General features: G+C 43.3%; 2 protein-coding genes across 2 annotated transcripts in view; one reads left to right on the plus strand and one right to left on the minus strand.

Annotated features, from left to right (window-relative positions):
* Positions 1 to 16,818, plus strand: part of LOC121862497 (small cysteine and glycine repeat-containing protein 2-like) — a 56,622-nt gene extending 39,804 nt beyond the window's left edge. The window contains exon 2 of the mRNA XM_042360803.1: positions 16,414 to 16,818. Within this exon, the coding sequence (XP_042216737.1) occupies positions 16,414 to 16,818 (405 nt within the window). The remainder of the gene's footprint in view (positions 1 to 16,413) is intronic.
* Positions 16,819 to 16,873: 55 nt separating this feature from the next.
* On the minus strand, positions 16,874 to 18,015 carry LOC121862498 (integrator complex subunit 3 homolog). The gene is made up of 2 exons (XM_042360804.1): positions 17,944 to 18,015; positions 16,874 to 17,758 (listed from the first exon to the last, which is right to left on the minus strand). The coding sequence occupies exons 1-2, from the start codon at positions 18,013 to 18,015 to the stop codon at positions 16,874 to 16,876; spliced, it is 957 nt and encodes a 318-aa protein (XP_042216738.1).
* Positions 18,016 to 20,828: the final 2,813 nt, after the last annotated feature.

Below are 20,828 nucleotides of genomic sequence, written 5' to 3' on the forward strand. Positions count from 1 at the left end.
ATACTGTTGTTTTGGGACGTTGAGGAGGTAAATCGCTGGTGTTTAAATATTGAAGGAATTTTTCATAGACCTTTAAAGGGAGAGACATGTTCGAGGTGTGTGTGTGTGTGTGTGTGTGTGTGTGTGTGTGTGTGTGTGTGTGTGTGTGTGTGTGATCGCTAACACAACCAACCTTACATTATGTCTCACTATGGTAAACAAAAGCCTTAAAACCTAAAGTTACAGTTAATAATAGTGTTTTGTTTGCATAATCAAGCAAGAGGAACGAGACCTGCAGTAAGGGAGGGAAGGGAGTGAGTTAACCTTCCCCTGGGATAGTCGTGCGTGAGGAGGACAGAGGTTAAGGAATTTGACGACTTAATTTTACAATGGTTCCCCAGTAACGGTGTTAAATAATTCACTGATATACGGAGAGAGAGAAACCTTTGTCACGTGGTTGTTAGTGTGTAGGAGTGTGAGGGTGTAGGAGTGTGAGGGTGTAGGAGTGTGAGGGTGTAGGAGTGTGAGGGTGTAGGAGTGTGAGGGTGTAGGAGTGTGAGGGTGTACGAGTGTGAGGGTGTACGAGTGTGAGGGTGTGTAGGAGTGTGAGGGTGTAGGAGTGTGAGGGTGTAGGAGTGTGAGGGTGTAGGAGTGTGAGGGTGTAGGAGTGTGAGGGTGTAGGAGTGTGAGAGTGTAGGAGTGTGAGGGTGTAGGAGTGTGAGGGTGTAGGAGTGTGAGGGTGTAGGAGTGTGAGGGTGTAGGAGTGTGAGAGGATCGAGTACCGAATGAAGGGTCTTTTCAACATAAGACGACTCAAGGCAAGAACAAAGGTACGGCAGCTTCCATTACTGAACTTCAGTATGCGGACGACCTCACCCTTGTTGTTCACACTGAATACGACCTACAGGAGATCCTAAACACCTACGCAGATGCGTATGCGCACTTCGGCCTTGAAGTGAATGTACGTAAGACTCAGATTCTCTTTCAACCTGCGCCAGGTTCAGACACACCTCCACCATTCATTCAGCTTAACGGTACTGCCCTCTCTAATGTTACCCACTTTCGGTATCTCGGCTCCCACTTGTCCACCACCGCCGACATAGATGAAGAAATTCAGCACCGGATCAGATGTGCATCTCAAGCCTTTAGCGGACTCCGAAATCGTGTCTTCAGCTGTAGGGAGCTGAAATTATCTACAAAGTTACACGCATATCGAGCAGTGGTCCTCCCCACCCTGCTATATGGCAGTGGGAAACTTGAAAACTTTCACCAACGTAGTCTACGTTCCATCCTCCGAGTTTGCTGGGAAGACAAGAGAACAAATGCCAGTATTCTTGCTGACATCAACTGTAGGAGCATCGAGGCTACCATTATCCATGGACATCTACGCTGAACTGGCCCTGTTACCCTCATGGACGACAGTAGACTGCCAAAGCAGCTACTTTACAGTTACCTAACGAATAGTAAACGTAACGCCAGCGGGCAATTGAATAGGTATAAGGATAGTCTTAAGACAAACCTGAAAAAGTGCCAAATCGACCCCCTCACCTGAGAGTCGATTACTCCACATCGTAACGCTTGGAGGAGCACCACACGAGAAGGTCTCAATACTTTCGAGTTAGCCCGACTGCAAACCGAGGCAGACAAGCGCCAACGCCGGAAAGACGCTGCCACCGCCCCTCCCACACTAGATGCAGCCCTCCACATGTGCAACGAATATGGACGACCCTGCGGGTCCTGTATCGGCCTCTTTAGTCACCTCAGAACTCACCAACCTAGGTGACATCCCTAATAACTCATATCATTGTATCATAGCTGGATGATAATCATACTCGATTCCGAGTGACAGCAAAGTATTAGTAGTAGTAGGGTGTAGGAGTGAGTGCGTAAGAGTTTGAGTGTGTAGGAGTTTGTGTACAAGTTTGAGGGTGTAAACGTGTGAGTGTGTACGAGTGTGACTTTATTAGTCTGACTGTATTATGGTATGTACGTGTATTAATGTAACTCTGTACTAATACTCGAATAAACATGTACTAACAAAGTAAATATGTATAAGAATGTATGTGTACTAGCATTAATATGTACTAAGATTAGTGTATAGTAATGTAATACTGTAATTCTGCATAGCAATCATTATAAAACCTAGCAATAGGAAATCACATTCAAAATAAAAAAAATACTTACATTTAGTTATATATGAATGTATTTGTTGATGTTATGATGTATTACTGTGCATTAGATATTAAACCTGAACGTATACTGAACTCCTGGGATCTATAATTGGCGTTTGGAATCAATACCTGGCGATTGGGATTGGGATAAATAATTGGCGATTAAGGCTTGTAATTGCCGATAGGATGAACAAAATTAATCATTTATTTTAGTGTAGGTAAATTTTTGCATCACTTTACAGCCCATCTCGTACAAGAGGTTGGCTCAGTGTTTGTTTTCTTCTGGTGGTTACAACACAGTCTGCCTCGAACCATTGTTGTTTACACTGTACAGAGCTGTTTATAAAAACAATATTAATCATTAGTTGTTTACAAAGACAGAATAAAATCGACTTAACGTAGGAATTAATGAAAGCTTGTGTATATGAATATTAAGAATGAGAATGAACTTATTGTAAGTGTAAACGGTTAATAAAAACATGTGCAAATGAGGGTTAGAGTAATTAACTTACTGATAAATGAAATCTAATGCAAACATTTACACACGTGGTATCAAACAAGGATTAAGATAACGATACAAATTAATAAAGATAATATTCAAATAAGATTGAATTATTAATAAAATATATACAATGTTTATGAATTGATAAGATATATTAAGCTTAGAAACTAATTAATATCTGAAGAAATTAAGTTTGAAAATAAAGCTTTGTAATGCGGAGAAATTAATGTACGTGGTATAATAGTTTATAGAAGAGTTGACTTAATGTAATAATAAAACAATTATGTACAAAGAAATAAGAAATAGTAATTAACATGATAATGAAAGTAATAAAACAAAAGTATACACAGGCGGTTTTTATAACTCTGTACAATATAGTCAGGGGTTTCTTAGGCATTCAGTGGCTGAGAGTTGACTTCTCCGTTTCTACTCTTGAGTCAACGGTTCGACTCTCAGTAATGGAAGGTTGTTATAGACATGAGTTTTAGAATAACAAATATCTTTTAACACTAGGAATGAATAAGAACATCTTTAAATAGGTCTTAGGATAATAACAAATACCCTGATTTATTTTAGTGTAAAGTGGTGGTGAGCCGCGCTGTTGACCTCTCTGATTTTTTTGTAATGATTGACTCAGCCAGCCAGCGAGACATGGAATTCCCGCCGATAATGTTAAAAATTACCACTTAATCAGCCACACACACACACACACACACACACACACACACACACACACACACACAGGACAAACACCGTGGTAAAAATATATCGTGTTTTTTTTCAATCTAGGTGTTAATGGGAATGTTTTGCCTCTGGTAATAGAGTTATCACGGGGGTTAATTTGCTCAGTGCCAAATGCTGTTTAGGGTGGAGGGTGCCAGTGGGGGATATACTGCACCATACTCAGGCATCAACAGTTTTAAGTCAGGTTTGTGGTACTGAGACTCACACCTATGTATACTTATGTGTACACAGTGTACTCACCCCTACATAGTTGCACACACACACACACACACACACACACACACACACACACACACACACACACACACACACTGTATGTGAGAATATTTTTATATATATATATCAATAACATTTTGAAGATTGACTGACTAAATGATTGATGGATTGACCACTCAGTCAGTCAGCCTCTCCTCTCTCTTCTTTCATTACACTTCCTTCCTTCATTCTCTCTCTCTTCCTCCCTTCCTCTTCATTCCTTCATCCCTCCCTCCCTCTCCATTCCTTCCTTCCTCCCTCCCTCTCCATTCCTTCCTTCCTCCCTCCCTCTCCATTCCTTCGTCCCTCCCTCCCTCTCTCATCCTTTCATCCTCCACCACTGACAGATAAAGTTAGGTTCCATCACTCTCCTGACCCAGCAGTGTTACCCATCGTGTCTGCCGTGAGATAAGGAACTTTGGTCCGGTATACACAACAGTTTATATCTCTACGTAAGCAACATGAAGTGACAGGCTTTATCAACACGGATAATCACACTCATTGAAAAAATTTTATAAGTTACTTTACATTAAATTACTGTTATTTTTTGGGTGTCTGTAACGATAGCACGTGGGTCTGGCGTCACATAACACACACATGAGAGAGTTAGTACAGGGTGGCCGTCACGTGGGTCTGGCGTCACATAACACATGGAGAAAGAGTTAGTACAGGGTGGCCGTCACGTGGGTCTGGCGTCACATAACACATGGAGAGAGAGTTAGTACAGGGTGGCCGTCGTGGGTCTAGCGTCACATAACACATGGAGAGAGTTAGTACAGGGTGGCCGTCACGTGGGTCTGGCGTCACATAACACATGGAGAGAGTTAGTACAGGGTGGCCGTCACGTGGGTCTGGCGCACATAACACATGGAGAGAGAGTTAGTACAGAATTGGCCGTCGTGGGTCTGGCGTCATAACACATGGAGAGTTAGTACAGGGTGACGTGGACATAACACATGGAGAGAGTTAGTACAGGGTGTTAGTTAGTACAGGGTGGCCGTCACGTGGGTCTGGTCACATAACATGGAGAGAGAGTTAGTACACCGTCACGTGGGTCTGGCGTCAGGGATTAGTACATTGGCCGTCGTGGGTCTGGCGTCACAACATGGAGACAGAATTGGCCGTCACGTGGGTCTGGCGTCACATAACACATGGAGAGTTAGTACAGGGTGGCCGTCACGTGGGTCTGGCGTCACATAACACATGGAGAGAGAGTTAGTACAGGGTGGCCGTGGGTCTGGCGTCATAACACATGGAGAGAGAGTTAGTACAGGTGGCCGTCGTGGGTCTGGCGTCACATAACACATGGAGAGAGAGTTAGTACAGGGTGGCCGTCACGTGGGTCTGGCGTCACATAACACATGGAGAGAGTTAGTACAGGGTGGCCGTCACGTGGGTCTATAACACATGGAGAGAGAGTTAGTACACCGTCACGTGGGTCTGGCGTCACATAACACATGGAGAGAGTTAGTACAGGGGTGGCCGTCGTGGGTCTGGCGTCAACATGGAGAGAGTTAGTACAGAATTGGCCGTCACGTGGGTCTGGCGTCACATAACACATGGAGAGAGTTAGTACAGACGTGGGTCCGTCACAGGAGAGAGTTAGTACAGGGTGGCCGTCGTGGGTCTGGCGTCACATAACACATGGAGAGAGAGTTAGTACAGGGCCGTCGTGGGTCTGTCATAACACATGGAGAGAGTTAGTACAGGGTGGCCGTCACGTGGGTCTGGCGTCACATAACACATGGAGAGTTAGTGGGGTGGCCGTCACGTGGGTCTGGCGTCATAACACATGGAGAGAGTTAGTACAGGGGTGGCCGTCACGTGGGTCTGCGTCATAACACATGGAGAGTTAGTACAGGGTGGCCGTCGTGGGTCTGGCGTCATAACACATGGAGAGAGTTAGTACAGGGTGGCCGTCACGTGGGTCCGTCACATACACACATGAGAGAGTTAGTACAGGGTGGCCGTCGTGGGTCTGGCGTCACATAACACAGGAGAAAAGTCAGTCAGGGTGGCCGTCACGTGGGTCCAGCGTCTAAAACACACACATGAGAGAGTCAGTCCAGGGTGGCCGTCACGTGGGCCTGGGGTCACACAGGGAGAGTCACAGGAATAACACAGGAGAATCAGTCCAGGGTGGCCGTCACGTGGGCCTGGCGTCATAACAGAGGATAGAGTCAGTCAGGGTGGCCGTCACGTGGGGCCTGGTGTCACATAACAGAGGGATAGAGTCAGTCCAGGGTGGCCGTCACGTGGGCCTGGTGTCACATAACACAGGGAGAGAAAGTCAGTCCAGTGTGGCCGTCACGTGGGCCTGGCGTCACATAACACACAGGGAGAGAAAGTCATTCCAGGGTGGCCGTCACGTGGGTCTGGCGTCACTGGTACTGGTTCAAGCTGGTGGTGATATGGTTATACTACTGGTACTGGCTCAAGCCGGATATGGTTCATATATTACCTCCTATCCGGAGCAGATGAACCGCCGGGCGCCGGCTTAGAATGACAATAATCCCGCCATCCAAATATATGATGTTAACAAAATTGGCCGCGGACTTATTGGTCGTGGGTTCTTTTACGTTTGGTGAATTTTGTCTTTACTCTGTCTCTCTTAATAGAACCTATACGTATTAGTTTATTTATTACAACATATTTTTTTTCTTGTCCGTTGAGTGAAAATACATTAGAGGTCTTTCTGTACTTGATAATTTATATTTTATTCAGAAGAAAATTAAAGATTGGTAACAACGACAACACGATTTAGAAAACGTGATATTGTTAAAGAATTGTCACGAGGGTAGTTGTGTTGTGTTGTGTTGTGTTGTGTTGTGTTGTGTTGTTATAGCTTCGTTGTCTGTTTCTGTTTGTAAATAGAAATAAGGTATCATATATTTTATTACACATAAACACACACGACCTCTCTCTCTCTCTCTCTCTCTCTCTCTCTCTCTATATATATATATATATATATATATATATATATATATATATATATATCTATATATATATATATATATATATATATATATATATATATATATCTATATCTATGTCTATATCTCTCTCTCTCTCTCTCTCTCTCTATATATATATATATATATATATATATATATATCTCTATATATATATATATATATATATATATATATATATATATATATATATATATATATATATATATATATATATATATATATATATATATATCTATATCTATATCTATATCTATATCTATATCTATATATATATATCTATATATATATCTATATATATATCTATATATATATATCTATATATATATCTATATATATATCTATATATATATCTATATATATATCTATATATATATCTATATATATATATCTATATATATATCTATATATATATATCTATATATATATATATATATATATATATATATATATATATATATATATATATATATATATATATATATATATATATATATATATATATATATATATATATATATATATATATATATATATATATATATATATATATATATATATATATATATATATATATATATATATATATATATATATATATAACAACTCCCAGTTCACAAGAATTGATTTGTAGTTGCTCTTTATTCGAGGAAATTGCTTTAACATTAAACCGAAAAGCTATATACTGTATGTTATGTGTATGTAAATATAAGCTGGACGAAAATACTGTTGTATGTAACATTTTTTTTATGAATTTACTTTAGAAAAGGGATTTGTCGTTTATGCCGTAATATGTTAGTGAGACAATGACGTCAGTTACACCTGGTATGATATAAATCGGTGACACACCTGATACAAACACCAGATACAGGACACTGGTACAACACACCTGGTACAACCAACACACCAGGTACAACACACCTGGTACAACACACCTGGTACAACACACCTGGTACAACACACCTGGAGACGACCGTAAGATATTGTTATGTGTGTGTCCCTCGCTGGTCCATGTGGCCGACATTCTTTCCACGTCCAATTGTTGATGACTGTGTTAAACTGCACCACCGTAACTCTGATCAAGTGAACATTTACTGTACTGACTTTAACCTTGTGGGGAGTGTTTGGTGAGTCGTGAGCCTAACCTTGTGGGGAGTGTTTGGTGAGTCGTGAGCCTCTTACAGTAGTGGGTCTCCTGCTGGGATTAATAGTACTTACTCAACGCTCATGAGTGGCCTGTAGAACGGTTTTATTTGCTCCAGAATATCGAGTGAAGTGACTTACTCTAGAAACTCGTTGGTTTGTCATGAGTAAATATGTTTAGGTATTGATATTTTTAGGGTCATTTTGTAGTTGTCGGCCTGTTATTACCAGAGGCTGTTTCTCCTACACACAGAGGCGTCTTGTGTAGGTGTTACTTTGTTACTGTATAAGGCAGCAGTGGTGATGAGCTGCGGTAAGGTACTTGTATTTACTGTATAAGGCAGCAGTGGTGACGAGCTGCTGTAAGGTACTTGTATTTACTGTATAAGGCAGCAGTGGTGATGAGCTGCGGTAAGGTACTTGTATTTACTGTATAAGGCAGCAGTGGTGATGAGCTGCGGTAAGGTACTTGTATCGACTGTATAAGGCAGCTGTGGTGACGAGCTGCTGTAAGGTACTTGTATTTACTGTATAAGGCAGCAGTGGTGATGAGCTGCGGTAAGGTACTTGTATTTACTGTATAAGGCAGCAGTGGTGATGAGCTGCGGTAAGGTAAGGTACTTGTATTTACTGCGGCTGCTGGCAGCAGTGGTGATGAGCTGCGTAAGGTACTTGTATCGATTCGTATAAGGCAGCAGGTGATGAGCTGCAAGGTACTTGCGTATCGATCTGTATACAGCAGCAGTGGTGATGAGCTGCAGTAAGGCACTTGGTATTTACCGTACATGCGTTGCGGTGATGAGCCGCAAAGGCACTTGGTATTTTACCGGCGGAAGGCGGAAAAGCGTAGTGATGAGCTGCGGTAAGGCACTTGCATCGACTGTATAAGGCAGCAGTGGTGATGAGCTGCGGTAAGGTAATTTGTATTTACCGTATACGCGTTATGGTGATGAGCTGCCGTTAGGCACTGTATTTACCGTATAAGGCAGCAGTGGTGATGAGCCGCGTGCTGCAGTCGTATCGATCAAAGCAAGGCGTTATGGTGATGAGCCGCGGCACTTATTTACTCGTATAAGCGCGTTGCGGTGATGAGCCGCCGTTAGTACTTGTATCGATCGTGATGGGCGCGCGCAGGGGTGCGGCGATGAGCTGCGGTAAGGTACTTGTATTTACTGTATAAGGCAGCAGTGGTGATGAGCTGCGGTAAGGTACTTGTATCGACTGTATAAGGCAGCTGTGGTGACGAGCTGCTGTAAGGTACTTGTATTTACTGTATAAGGCAGCAGTGGTGATGAGCTGCGGTAAGGTACTTGTAATTACTGTATAAGGCAGCAGTGGTGATGAGCTGCGGTAAGGTACTTGTATTTACTGTATAAGGCAGCAGTGGTGATGAGCTGCGGTAAGGTACTTGTATCGACTGTATAAGGCAGCAGTGGTGATGAGCTGCGGTAAGGCATCACTTATTTATTGCATAAGGCAGCAAGCGGTGATGAGCCGTTGTTTAGGGCACGGTATTTACCGTATATGCGGTGGTGATGAGCCGGCAGGCGGCATCGCGGTATTTAATGAAGGCGCGGGCAGTGGCAGATGAGCTGCGGTAAGGTACTTTGTATCGACTGTAAGGCAGCAGTGTGATGAGCTGCGGTAAGGCAATTTGTATTTACTGTAGCGGCGCAGCGGTGCTGAGCCGGGTAGTACCGCATAAGGCAGCAGTGGTGATGAGCTGCGGTACTGTATAAGGCAGCAGTGGTGATGATGCCGTTAGGGTACTTGTATTTACTGTAAGGCGCACAGCAGCGTGATGAGCTGTGTATAAGGCAGCAGTGGTACGAGCGTTAGGCATCACTTGTATTTCCTGTATAGTAGCAGTGGTGATGAGCTGCGGTACTGCATAAGGCAGCAGTGGTTATGGGAGCTGCGGGCGCGTTAAGTGGTGATGAGCTGCGGTACTGTATAAGGCAGCAGTGGTGATGAGCTGGTGGTATTGTATAAGGCAGCAGTGGTGATGAGCTGCGGTAAGGTACTTGTATTTACTTTGTATAAGGCAGCAGTGGTGTTGAGCTGCGGCACTGTATAAGGCAGCAGTGGTGATGAGTCAGTGTAAAGGTACTGTATTTACTGTGGAGGCGGCAGCAGTGGCAGATGAGCTGCGGTAAGGCACTTGTATTTACTGTATAAGGCAGCAGTGGTGATGAGCTGCGGTAAGGTAATTTATTTACTGTATAAGGCAGCAGTGGTGATGAGCTGCGGTAAAGGTACTTGGTATTTACCGTAATAAGGCAGCAGTGGTGATGAGCTGCGGTAAGACACTTATTTGATTGTATAAGGCAGTGGTGATGAGCTGCGGTAAGGTACTTGTATTTACTGTATAAGGCAGCAGTGGTGATGAGCTGCGGTAAGACACTTGTATTTACTGTATAAGGCAGCAGTGGTGATGAGCTGCGGTAAGGTACTTGTATTTACTGTATAAGGCAGCAGTGGTGATGAGCTGCGGTAAGACACTTGTATTTACTGTATAAGGCAGCAGTGGTGATGAGCTGCGGTAAGACACTTGTATTTACTGTATAAGGCAGCAGTGGTGATGAGCTGCGGTAAGGTACTTGTATTTACTGTATATATATATATTTTTTTTTTTGTAATTAAAGCAGAAGTATTGAGTGCATTTACTTGACAATGTGTAAGTCGGTGGGTGAGGAAGGCAGTGGTGTGTGTCTCCAGTCCGGATTGGTTATTAAGGATGATTAACTGATGACAAAGGCGCTGATGGCAGGTTGTAACTCAGGTGTTGTGACCAGCTGAAGGGATTACAGTCACCGTCAGGGAGTTATGGCCGCCACACCCAGACAATCCCGCGTGACAAGAGAGCAAAATATCAGAATTTCCGAGTCTAAAATTTAGCTGCAAATTAAAATAGTCATTATGGGCGAAAATTGATAATTGCGCCACACATGTACACTCAAATTTACTGCGCCAAATTTCTCAAAAAAAAATTGGCGACAAATTCAAAACCAAATTTCCCGTATTAATTTGCGTCAAACTTATAAAAGACGCATTATTTCCACACATTAAAATTGACGCCAAATTCAACAGAGATACACAATTCCCTCGCTTTAAAGTTGGCGTTAATTCTGACCAGAAAGACACCATCATTCCCGCGTTTTAAAAGGTCAGAGACCAGGAGATGCTGCACATCAAAAGTAACGACCAGTTTAATTAACGCATTTTTAAATCAGGTGTTTGTGTCATCATCAAGTTAATATCGTCGCCGCATGTGTTGTGAAAGGTTAGCAGGACTTAAAGTTGTGCCCGAACCCCCGCCGCTCATGAGGGCTTACTGGTGGTACTTGAAGCGGGGAGAAGATATGTGATTTATATTATATGTGGGTAGATGTTAAGTAAAGCTTAGTCCAAATGGGTGAAGAGTATTTTAAGTGGGTAGATGGTAAGTATAGTCACCCGCAAAATGTCCTGTCGCCTCTCTCTCTGTTCCACTTGAGAAGTGAAGTGACTTTCGCGGGTGACTGTACATTGAGCGTAAGCCGAAGGGTAGACTGTATCATATATCTTCAGTGGATATTTCTACGCAATGACGAGTAAATATTTATCAGAAAAAAAATTAGATGAATTGCTCTCTCTCTCTCTCTCTCTCTCTCTCTCTCTCTCTCTCTCTCTCTTCAATTGTTGCCATCCTTTTATTCTTACTGGTGAAAAAGGTGTGTTTAGCCTCCTCCTATAACTGGGATCTGTTAGCAGTGGGGCCTAATGGGACCGAAGCCTATCAGAACTTGGATCTTTTAACCTTAGGACTTATTGACACTAGGACCTATTGACACTCGGACCTATTGACACTCGGATCTATTGACACTAGGACCTATTGACACTAGGACCTATTGACACTCGGATCTAGGATCTATTGACACTAGGACCTATTGACACTAGGACCTATTGACACTAGGACCTATTGACACTAGGCTCTATTGACACTAGGCTCTATTGACACTAGGATCTATTGACACTAGGACCTATTGGACACTAGGATCTAGCTGACACACCAGGACCTGCTGACACCAGGGACCCACATTGACACTGGATCTAGGACCGATGGACACTAGGACCTGGCTGACACCAGGCCTACTGACACCAGGCCCCATTGACACTAGATCTATTGGACACCAGGACCTATTGGACACTAGACCTATTGACACTCGGATCTATTGACACTCAGGATTCATTGACACTAGGACCTATTGACACTCGGATCTATTGACACTAGGATCTATTGACACTAGGACCTATTGACACTAGGATCTATTGACACTAGGACCTATTGACACTAGGACCTATTGACACTCGGATCTAGGATCTATTGACACTAGGACCTATTGACACTAGGACCTATTGACACTAGGCTCTATTGACACTAGGCTCTATTGACACTCGGATCTATTGACACTAGGATCTATTGACACTAGGACCTATTGACACTCGGATCTATTGACACTAGGACCTATTGACACAAGGATCTATTGACACTAGGACCTATTGACACTAGGATCTATTGACACTAGGACCTATTGACACTAGGATCTATTGACACTAGGACCTATTGACACTAGGATCTATTGACACTAGGCTCTATTGACACTCGGATCTATTGACACTAGGATCTATTGACACTAGGACCTATTGACACTAGGATCTATTGACACTCGGATCTATTGACACTCGGATCTATTGACACTCGGATCTATTGACACTCGGACCTATTGACACTCGGATCTATTGACACTCGGATCTATTGACACTCGGATCTATTGACACTCGGATCTATTGACACTCGGATCTATTGACACTAGGATCTATTGACACTGGATCATTGACACTCTCGGATCTATTGACACCGGATCTATTGACACTCTCGATCTATTGACACTCGGATCTATTGGACACTGGATCTATTGACGCTAGGACTCCATTGACACTAGGACCTATTGGACACTCGGATCTATTGACACTCAGGATCTATTGACACTCAGGATTCATTGACACTAGGATTCATTGACACTAGGCTCTATTGACACTAGGATCTATTGACACTAGGACCTATTGACACTAGGACCTATTGACACTAGGCTCTATTGACACTAGGATCTATTGACACTAGGATCTATTGACACTCGGATCTATTGACACTCGGATCTATTGACACTAGGATCTATTGACACTAGGATCTATTGACACTCGGATCTATTGACACTCGGATCTATTGACACTAGGATCTATTGACACTCGGATCTATTGACACTAGGACCTATTGACACTAGGCTCTATTGACCCTAGACTCTATTGACACTAGGACCAATTAGCACTGGGACCTATTAGAATTTGAATCTATAAGCACTAGGATCTATTGACTGTAAGATCTATGTGACACAGGGATCTATTATCACTAAGATATATTGACACTCGGCTCTATTGACCTCGGATCTGTAACAGGATCTATTGACACTAGGACCTATTGACACTAGGATCTATTGACACTCGGATCTATTGACACTAGGATCTGTCACTGGACTATTGACCTGGATCTGACACTAGGATCTATTGACACTAGGACCTATTGACACTCGGATCTATTGACACTAGGACCTATTGACTCGGATCTATTGACACTGGGACCTATGACACAGTTCTATTGACACTAGGACCTATTGACACTAGGATCTATTGACACTAGGACCTATTGACACTAGGATCTATTGACACTCGGCTCTGACACTCGGATCTATTGACACTGGGATCTATTGACACTAGGACCTATTGACTTGGATCTATTGACACTCGGATCTATTGAACTAGGACCTATTGACACTCGGATCTATTGACACTAGGATATTGACACTAGGACTATGACCTAGGATCTATTGACACTGGATCTTATTCACTAGGACCTATTGACACACGGATCTATTGACACTAGGACCTATTGACACTAGGTTCTATTGACACTGGGACCTATTGACACTAGGATCTATGACACTAGGCTCTATTGACACTAGGACCCTTGACACTCGGATCTATTGACACTAGGATCTATTGACACTAGGACCTATTGACACTCGGATCTGTGACACTAGGACCTATTGACACAGGATCTATTGACACTAGGACCTATTGACACTAGGATCTGTTGACACTAGGACCTATTGACACAGGATCTATTGACACTAGGACCTCTTGACACTCGGATCTATTGACACTGGCTCTATTGACACTCGGATCTATTGACACTAGGATCTATTGACACTAGGACCTATTGACACTAGGATCTATTGACACTCGGATCTATTGACACTAGGACCTTCACTGGATCTATTGACACGGATCTATTGACACTCGGATCTATTGACCTCGGATCTGTTGACCTCGGATCTATTGACCTCGGATCTATTGACACTCGGATCTATTGACACTCCGGATCTATTGACACTCGGATCTATTGAACTAGGACCTATTGACACTAGGACCTATTGACACTCGGATCTATTGACACTAGGATCTATTGACACTAGGATCTATGACACTAGGATCTATGACACCGGACTATTGACACTAGGATCTATTGACACTAGGATCTATTGACACTAGGATCTATTGACACTAGGACCTATTGACACTCGGATCTATGACACTAGGATCTATTGACACTCGGATCTTGACACTCGGATCTATGACACTCGGATCTATTGACACTAGGACCTATTGACCTCGGATCTATTGACACTAGGATCTATTGACACTAGGATCTATTGACACTAGGACCTATTGACACTAGGACCTATTGACACTCGGATCTATTGACACTAGGATCTATTGACACTAGGACCTATTGACACTAGGCTCTATTGACCCTAGACTCTATTGACACTAGGACCAATTAGCACTGGGACCTATTAGAATTTGAATCTATAAGCACTAGGATCTATTGACTGTAAGATCTATGTGACACAGGGATCTATTATCACTAAGATATATTAATAATAGGGTCTATAACAATAGGATCTATTGATGCTAGTCTCTATTAACGCTCAGAGATGAGTAACAACGGCGCTTCTTGCCACCCAGGCGGAGTTTCCTTTAACATCACAGCACTTACACACCCGTCCAAACGACTTATTATACAAAGTCCTTATCTCCAACACAGTGCCACAGTGAGAGCTCTTGAACACATACACACACCCTACAGGCTGATAATAACATCGCACAGACCATCTACACTGATGGATCATCTAACACTGTCTGTGGGAGGGCTGGAAGTGCTGTCATTGTGACTCAGCCTAACGGTAATGTAGTATAGAAAGGAGCAAGAATTAGTAACTGGGCATCCACTTTACAAACTAAATTAGTTGTCATACTCACAGCCATAAAGCTTGTTGAACCCACTGTTACGCGCTTGTCTCTGAGGCCAGACACAAATATACCGTACCCTACTGACCAGGGTGTCAAGGTCAAACTGTTGTGGTTCCCTCTCACATAGGCCTTAAAGAACATGACAGAGTTGATGTCCTCGCCAAACTCGCGTCTAACGAAGACATGTTGAATACAATCTGGGTCTGTCAAAAAGAACCCTTAAAACTGTAATTGGGAAGGAACTTATTGATGAATTTGACGCAAGTAAACAAGTGCAAACAGGCACTAGTCGATCCATAGTTTACTATGAGATGTATCAAGTGAAATATGTATATGGAGCAAGTAACAAGATCGATATATTATGTTGTAGCCGCTAGACTAAGGTTAGGGTACAAGTACTTCTGGCAGTACGTATATCCCTCAAGTAGATATGAAAAAACTAAATGTTAAGTGTGTGGCCAGACACCATCACTACGTCCTTGAATGTGTGAAAATATAACCATTACACTGTATGTGTAATGGGACAGCATTTCATCTCTAATGGCAAGATAGCTGATATTTTGGAAACTTGTAACTAAATTAATTTCTATGTACAGAACTAAACGCACAATGTACTCAAATGGTTCGCATATAGATGTGAGTAACATTAAATGTAAAGTGTGTGGTCAAACATAATATGGCCTCACACTGCAGTGTGTCCCTCACTAAAGTGTGAATAAGTGAATTCTTTTGTGCAGAACTAAACAAATGTTCTGATAATACTCTGATCACTGGAGTGATCAGAGTGATCACACCCGTTGTGACCTCTGTTCTGTAATCCTTCTTGTCCTACCGCTCACAGGATGAGTATAGGCTGCACAATAAACTAGCCGCTGTCTGCGGCAAAATTCAAAATATTAAATTCTCTCTTTCCCACACTTCCTCCATCCTTCTTATCTCTCCCACCCCCTTCCCCTCTTATCCTCCCACTTTCCATCACTCCCTCATTCCCTGTCTCCCACCCTTACTCCCTCACTCCCTCTCCGTTCAGCAGCTGGCAATTACAAAGTGCTCGTGACCTTGTAAGATCAAATATATTAGTCTCCCCTTTTACAGTTACACAGGAGTCTTGTTTTCTGACGTTCCTGGAAAAAAAAAACACGCTTATGAAATTTCCCAGCCAAAGGAGGACTGACGTTATGTTATGAGAAAGACATTCCATACGTTCACACGACCTGATGTAATTAACGTTTGTTAGAGGGACTGTCTGGGCTGTGAGGGTGACTGTGACCTGGGTATTGGCTGTGAGGGTGGCTGTGACCTGGGCTGCCATTACTACCTGGGTATTGGCTGTGAGGGTGGCTGTGACCTGGGTATTGGCTGTGAGGGTGGCTGTGACCTGGGTATTGGCTGTGAGGGTGGCTGTGATCTGGGTATTGGCTGTGAGGGTGACTGTGACCTGGGTATTGGCTGTGAGGGTGGCTGTGATCTGGGTATTGGCTGTGAGGGTGACTGTGACCTGGGCTGCCATTACTACCTGGGTATTGGCTGTGAGGGTGGCTGTGACCTGGGTATTGGCTGTGAGGATGACTGTGATCTGGGTATTGGCTGTGAGGGTGGCTGTGATCTGGGTATTGGCTGCAGGGTATGGATCTGCACATGAGGATGGCTGTGATCTGGGTATTGGCCAGAGGGAGATCAGACTCCACGTGCCATTACTACCCAAGTATTGGCTGTGAGGGTGGCTGTGACCTGGACATTACAGAGGATGACTGTGATCTGGGTGATTGGCTGAGGGTATTGTGATCTGCACATGAGGGTGGCTGTGACCTGGGTATTGGCTGTGAGGGTGGCTGTGACCTGGGTATTGGCTGTGAGGGTGGCTGTGATCTGGGTATTGGGCTGTGAGGGTGGCTGTGAGCTGGGTATTGGCTGCGTGAGGATGACTGTGATCTGCATGAGGGTGGCTGTGATCTGGGTATTGGCTGGGAGAGGGTGGCTGTGAGCTGCACACAGAGGGTGACAGACCCGGGTATTGGCCAGAGGGTGGCTGTGATCTGGCATTGGCTGTGAGGGCGGCTGTGATCTGCATTGGCTGTGAGGGTGGCTGTGAGCTGGGTATTGGCTGTGAGGGTGGCTGAATCTGGGCTGCCATTACTACCTGGGTATTGGCTGTGAGGGTGGCTGTGAGGGTGGCTGTGACCTGCATTGGCTGTGGAGACGGCTGCAGACCTGGGTATTGGCCAGAGGTGGCTGTGACCTGGGTATTGGCTGTTAGGGGTGGCTGTGACCTGCATTGGCTGTGAGGGTGGCTGTGATCTGCACACAGGAGGGTGGCTGTGAGCTGCATTGGCCAGAGGGTGGCTGTGACCTGCACACAGAGGATGACTGTGATCTGCACACAGGAGGGTGGCTGTGATCTGGGTACATGAGGGTGGCTGTGATCTGGGTATTGGCTGTGAGGGTGGCTGTGAGCTGGTGCTGACAGAGGGTGGCTGTGACCTGGGTATTGGCTGTGAGGATGACTGTGATCTGGGTATTGGCTGTGAGGGTGGCTGTGATCTGGGTATTGGCTGTGAGGGTGGCTGTGAGCTGGGTATTAGCTGTGTTAATTAAGGTTAGGTAGTTGTGTGCGCATTGTTGTGGAAAAGTGTGTCTCGGGCTGTCATTTAGTGAAGGCTTCAGTAAGTGTGTAGCCTAAGTTATGGCCTCATACAGGTGATGTGTCTCTTGCAGGTGTGAGTAAGGCAAACTGCCAGAGGTACTTACATCCTAACCTTAGTCTCACGGTTACAACATGTTGTAATCTAGTGATCTTGTTACTTGCTCCATATAAGAGTACACGTTTTACTTGAAACATCTCATCACGGTAGACACTAGACAATAGACTGACTATTGCCTATTTGCACTTGTCTGCTTGCTTCAAATTCATCAACAGGTTATTTCCAGATTACATTCTTGTGGGTTCTTTTTAACAGACTTAAATTGTATTCAAGACGCGAGTTTGACTAAGGCATTAACTTTGTCATGTTCACTGAGGCCTGTATGGGGGAATCCACAGCAGTTTGATCTTGACACCCCGGTCAACACGGTACACACATATTTGTGTCTGGCTTCAGAGACAAGCGCGTGACAACTTGAGTTGAGGGTGTCGAGGGCAAGTATTGAGTATAGGGAGTCAGTGATGGTGAGACTGTCAGTGACGTTGACTTCAACAAGTTTTATTTCTGTGAGTATGACAACTAATTCAATTATTGATTTTCACTCCTTTCTCAACTGTATCGCCGTTGGGCTGAGTCACTTTTAATCCTCCCACAGGCAGCGTTAAGATTGCTTGATTGGTTATGAATACTACCTTAGCGGCCCAACAGTCGGAGAAAATTATGTTAAAAGGTAAAGCTAAAGTAAAAATGGCGTAACAAGAAAAACACGGAAAGAAAAACGACCCAAAAGGAAACGACAAGAATAAAGAAACCTATAAAAACGAGATGAAGTCAGTCTCCTCCAGAAACATAGTCTGTGTTAAGAGATCCATCAGTGGCTGTAGATGGTCTGGGTGGTGTTATCATCAGTCTGTGTCGTATGTGTGCAACAGGTCTCACTTTGGCGGTGTGTTGAAGATAAGGACTTTATGTAAATAGTCGTTCGAAGGGTTATGGTAAGAAGTGCTGTTGTGTCTCAACTTTGTACAGGTGGTCTAATCCAAAGATATTCATATGTGTAGCTGTATTTTGGATCCATTTAGACTCACCAGTCCCATGGTTCATACATTCTAGCAATTTTAAGGAAACAATGTTATCAGGATCACCACGCAGAAGCCTCAGGGCTATCATGAGGTTGACTTCAATTATTCTATCTTTAACACTGGGTATACCTAGTTCTTTCCTCATATTAAGTACTTCAGTGCCCATGGGACAACTTAAGATAAGCTGATTTTTTTTTCTCGAGTTTGTTAATGCCTTTCCCGTCACGAAGAACCAGGGCTGGTGCGTGATAGTCTATCAGAGATCTCATATAGCCTTGGTACATTGTTTTAACAATTGTGATATTAGCACCATAATGTGGGTTGGGCGAGGAGAGAGAGAGAGGCGACCAGGATGCAACTAATAATGTGTAAAAATTCCGAAAACGAAAGGCGCAGTGTTTATCGTGTGTGTGTGTGTGTGTGTGTGTGTGTGTGTGTGTGTGTGTGTGTGTGTGTAATAATAATTAACTGTTTATTGAAAGAGCATGGCAGCCGGAAGGCTGAAAATATATAGTTACATAATTGGGGAATGGGTCTCTTGATTTACAAACAATATACAAGTAACATATGTGATACAAACATGACATATAATAATTAGGTAGGGAGAAGCTCAAACTACAGGGCATTTCAACATAATGACAGTGCGAAAAGTAAGATTGACTGGGAGTGAATACACTGGTTGATTACAAGTTATTGATATATAATTTTTACAATGGTTGGGACTGGGCTGTTCTTCTAGCCATCAGGTGTGTGTGTGTGTGTGTGTGTGTGTGTGTGTGTGTGTGTGTGTGTGTGTGTGTGTGTGTGTGTGTGTGTGTGTGTGTGTGTGTGTGTGTGTGTCTGTCTTCCTCCCTCTGATAACTCTCACCATCATCGATGAGGTTGATCCAAACTTTGCTAATAGATGTACCACAACAACACGGCCCACGCGTGTTCCATAACCAGCACTACATCCCGTCATTAGCGTCCACATAGTTACGTCGGTCCTTCAACTTTACTTCAGCGAGGGGGAGTTCTGGGGAGGAAAAGAAGAGAGAGACAGACAGACCCCTGGAACCAATACTGATTGACGGCCAGGAGTTCACTGGACTGACAGACCGTGAAAAGTGTATGAGTTATATAAGCACGAACACAAGGGGCTGATGTGAAGTGGTGCCCTGTACACCTCTCGCCAGTATGGGGTCCCATAAAGGGTCTTAGGGTGAATATTACTCGCAAAGGAAGGAGTTACAATGCACACAAAGCTAAAGCACACAGAAAATTTCCGCAAATAATAGTAAATCCTACACTGAGACTCTATCCTTAACTAGCCTTAACTAGATCCTTTCACTTAGAACCAGTTTGGAGACAAAATTAGAATAGAAAATATTTATCCCCCAAAGTTATAACAATAACTTAATTTTGTAAATAGTGAACGTATCAAAGAGTCTCAACGTAATTATGATAGTTATTTTTGTATGTTATTTATGTTATTAATCAGCCAGTCAGGTACAGTCCCCTTCACCAGTGCGTTTACAGGGGCTCATCATATAAACATTCCACGGTTCATTTCATTGAATTATTTGTTTTAATATTGTTTTAATGTGATTCCATAGTGTGTTTACTACTGCGAGTTTCCTTCTGTCAAATGTAAACAAACAAAAGACTGCACAAACCCTGACGAGCCCCTGTAAACACACTAGTGAAGGGGACTGTGCATATTTACAACTTAATTTAGGAGAACTATTAAAACCATAGGAACGTTTATGAATGAGGACTTTACTTTCTAGTTATAGTCCACTTTTGGTCGTTTATCCCGATATTTTGAAGACTTTCCTGAGTGAGTTTAATATTGTGTCAAGTGTGAGTGTGTCGTGTGAGTGTGTCATATGTGAGTGTAAAGTGCGAGTGTCAAGTGTGAGTGTTTTAAGTGTGTGTCAAGTGCGAAT

This window comes from Homarus americanus, unplaced genomic scaffold (assembly GCF_018991925.1).
Source record: "Homarus americanus isolate GMGI-L3 unplaced genomic scaffold, GMGI_Hamer_2.0 scaffold31037, whole genome shotgun sequence".
Taxonomy (NCBI): domain Eukaryota; kingdom Metazoa; phylum Arthropoda; class Malacostraca; order Decapoda; family Nephropidae; genus Homarus; species Homarus americanus.

Coding starts and splice junctions, on each gene's coding strand:
- LOC121862498 (XM_042360804.1), bottom strand. CDS start 18,015: ATGTTTCAAGTAAAACGTGTACTCTTATATGGAGCAAGTAACAAGATC. Junction 17,759..17,943: donor GATTACAACATGTTGTAACC/GTGAGACTAAGG, acceptor TAATTAACACAG/CTAATACCCAGCTCACAGCC.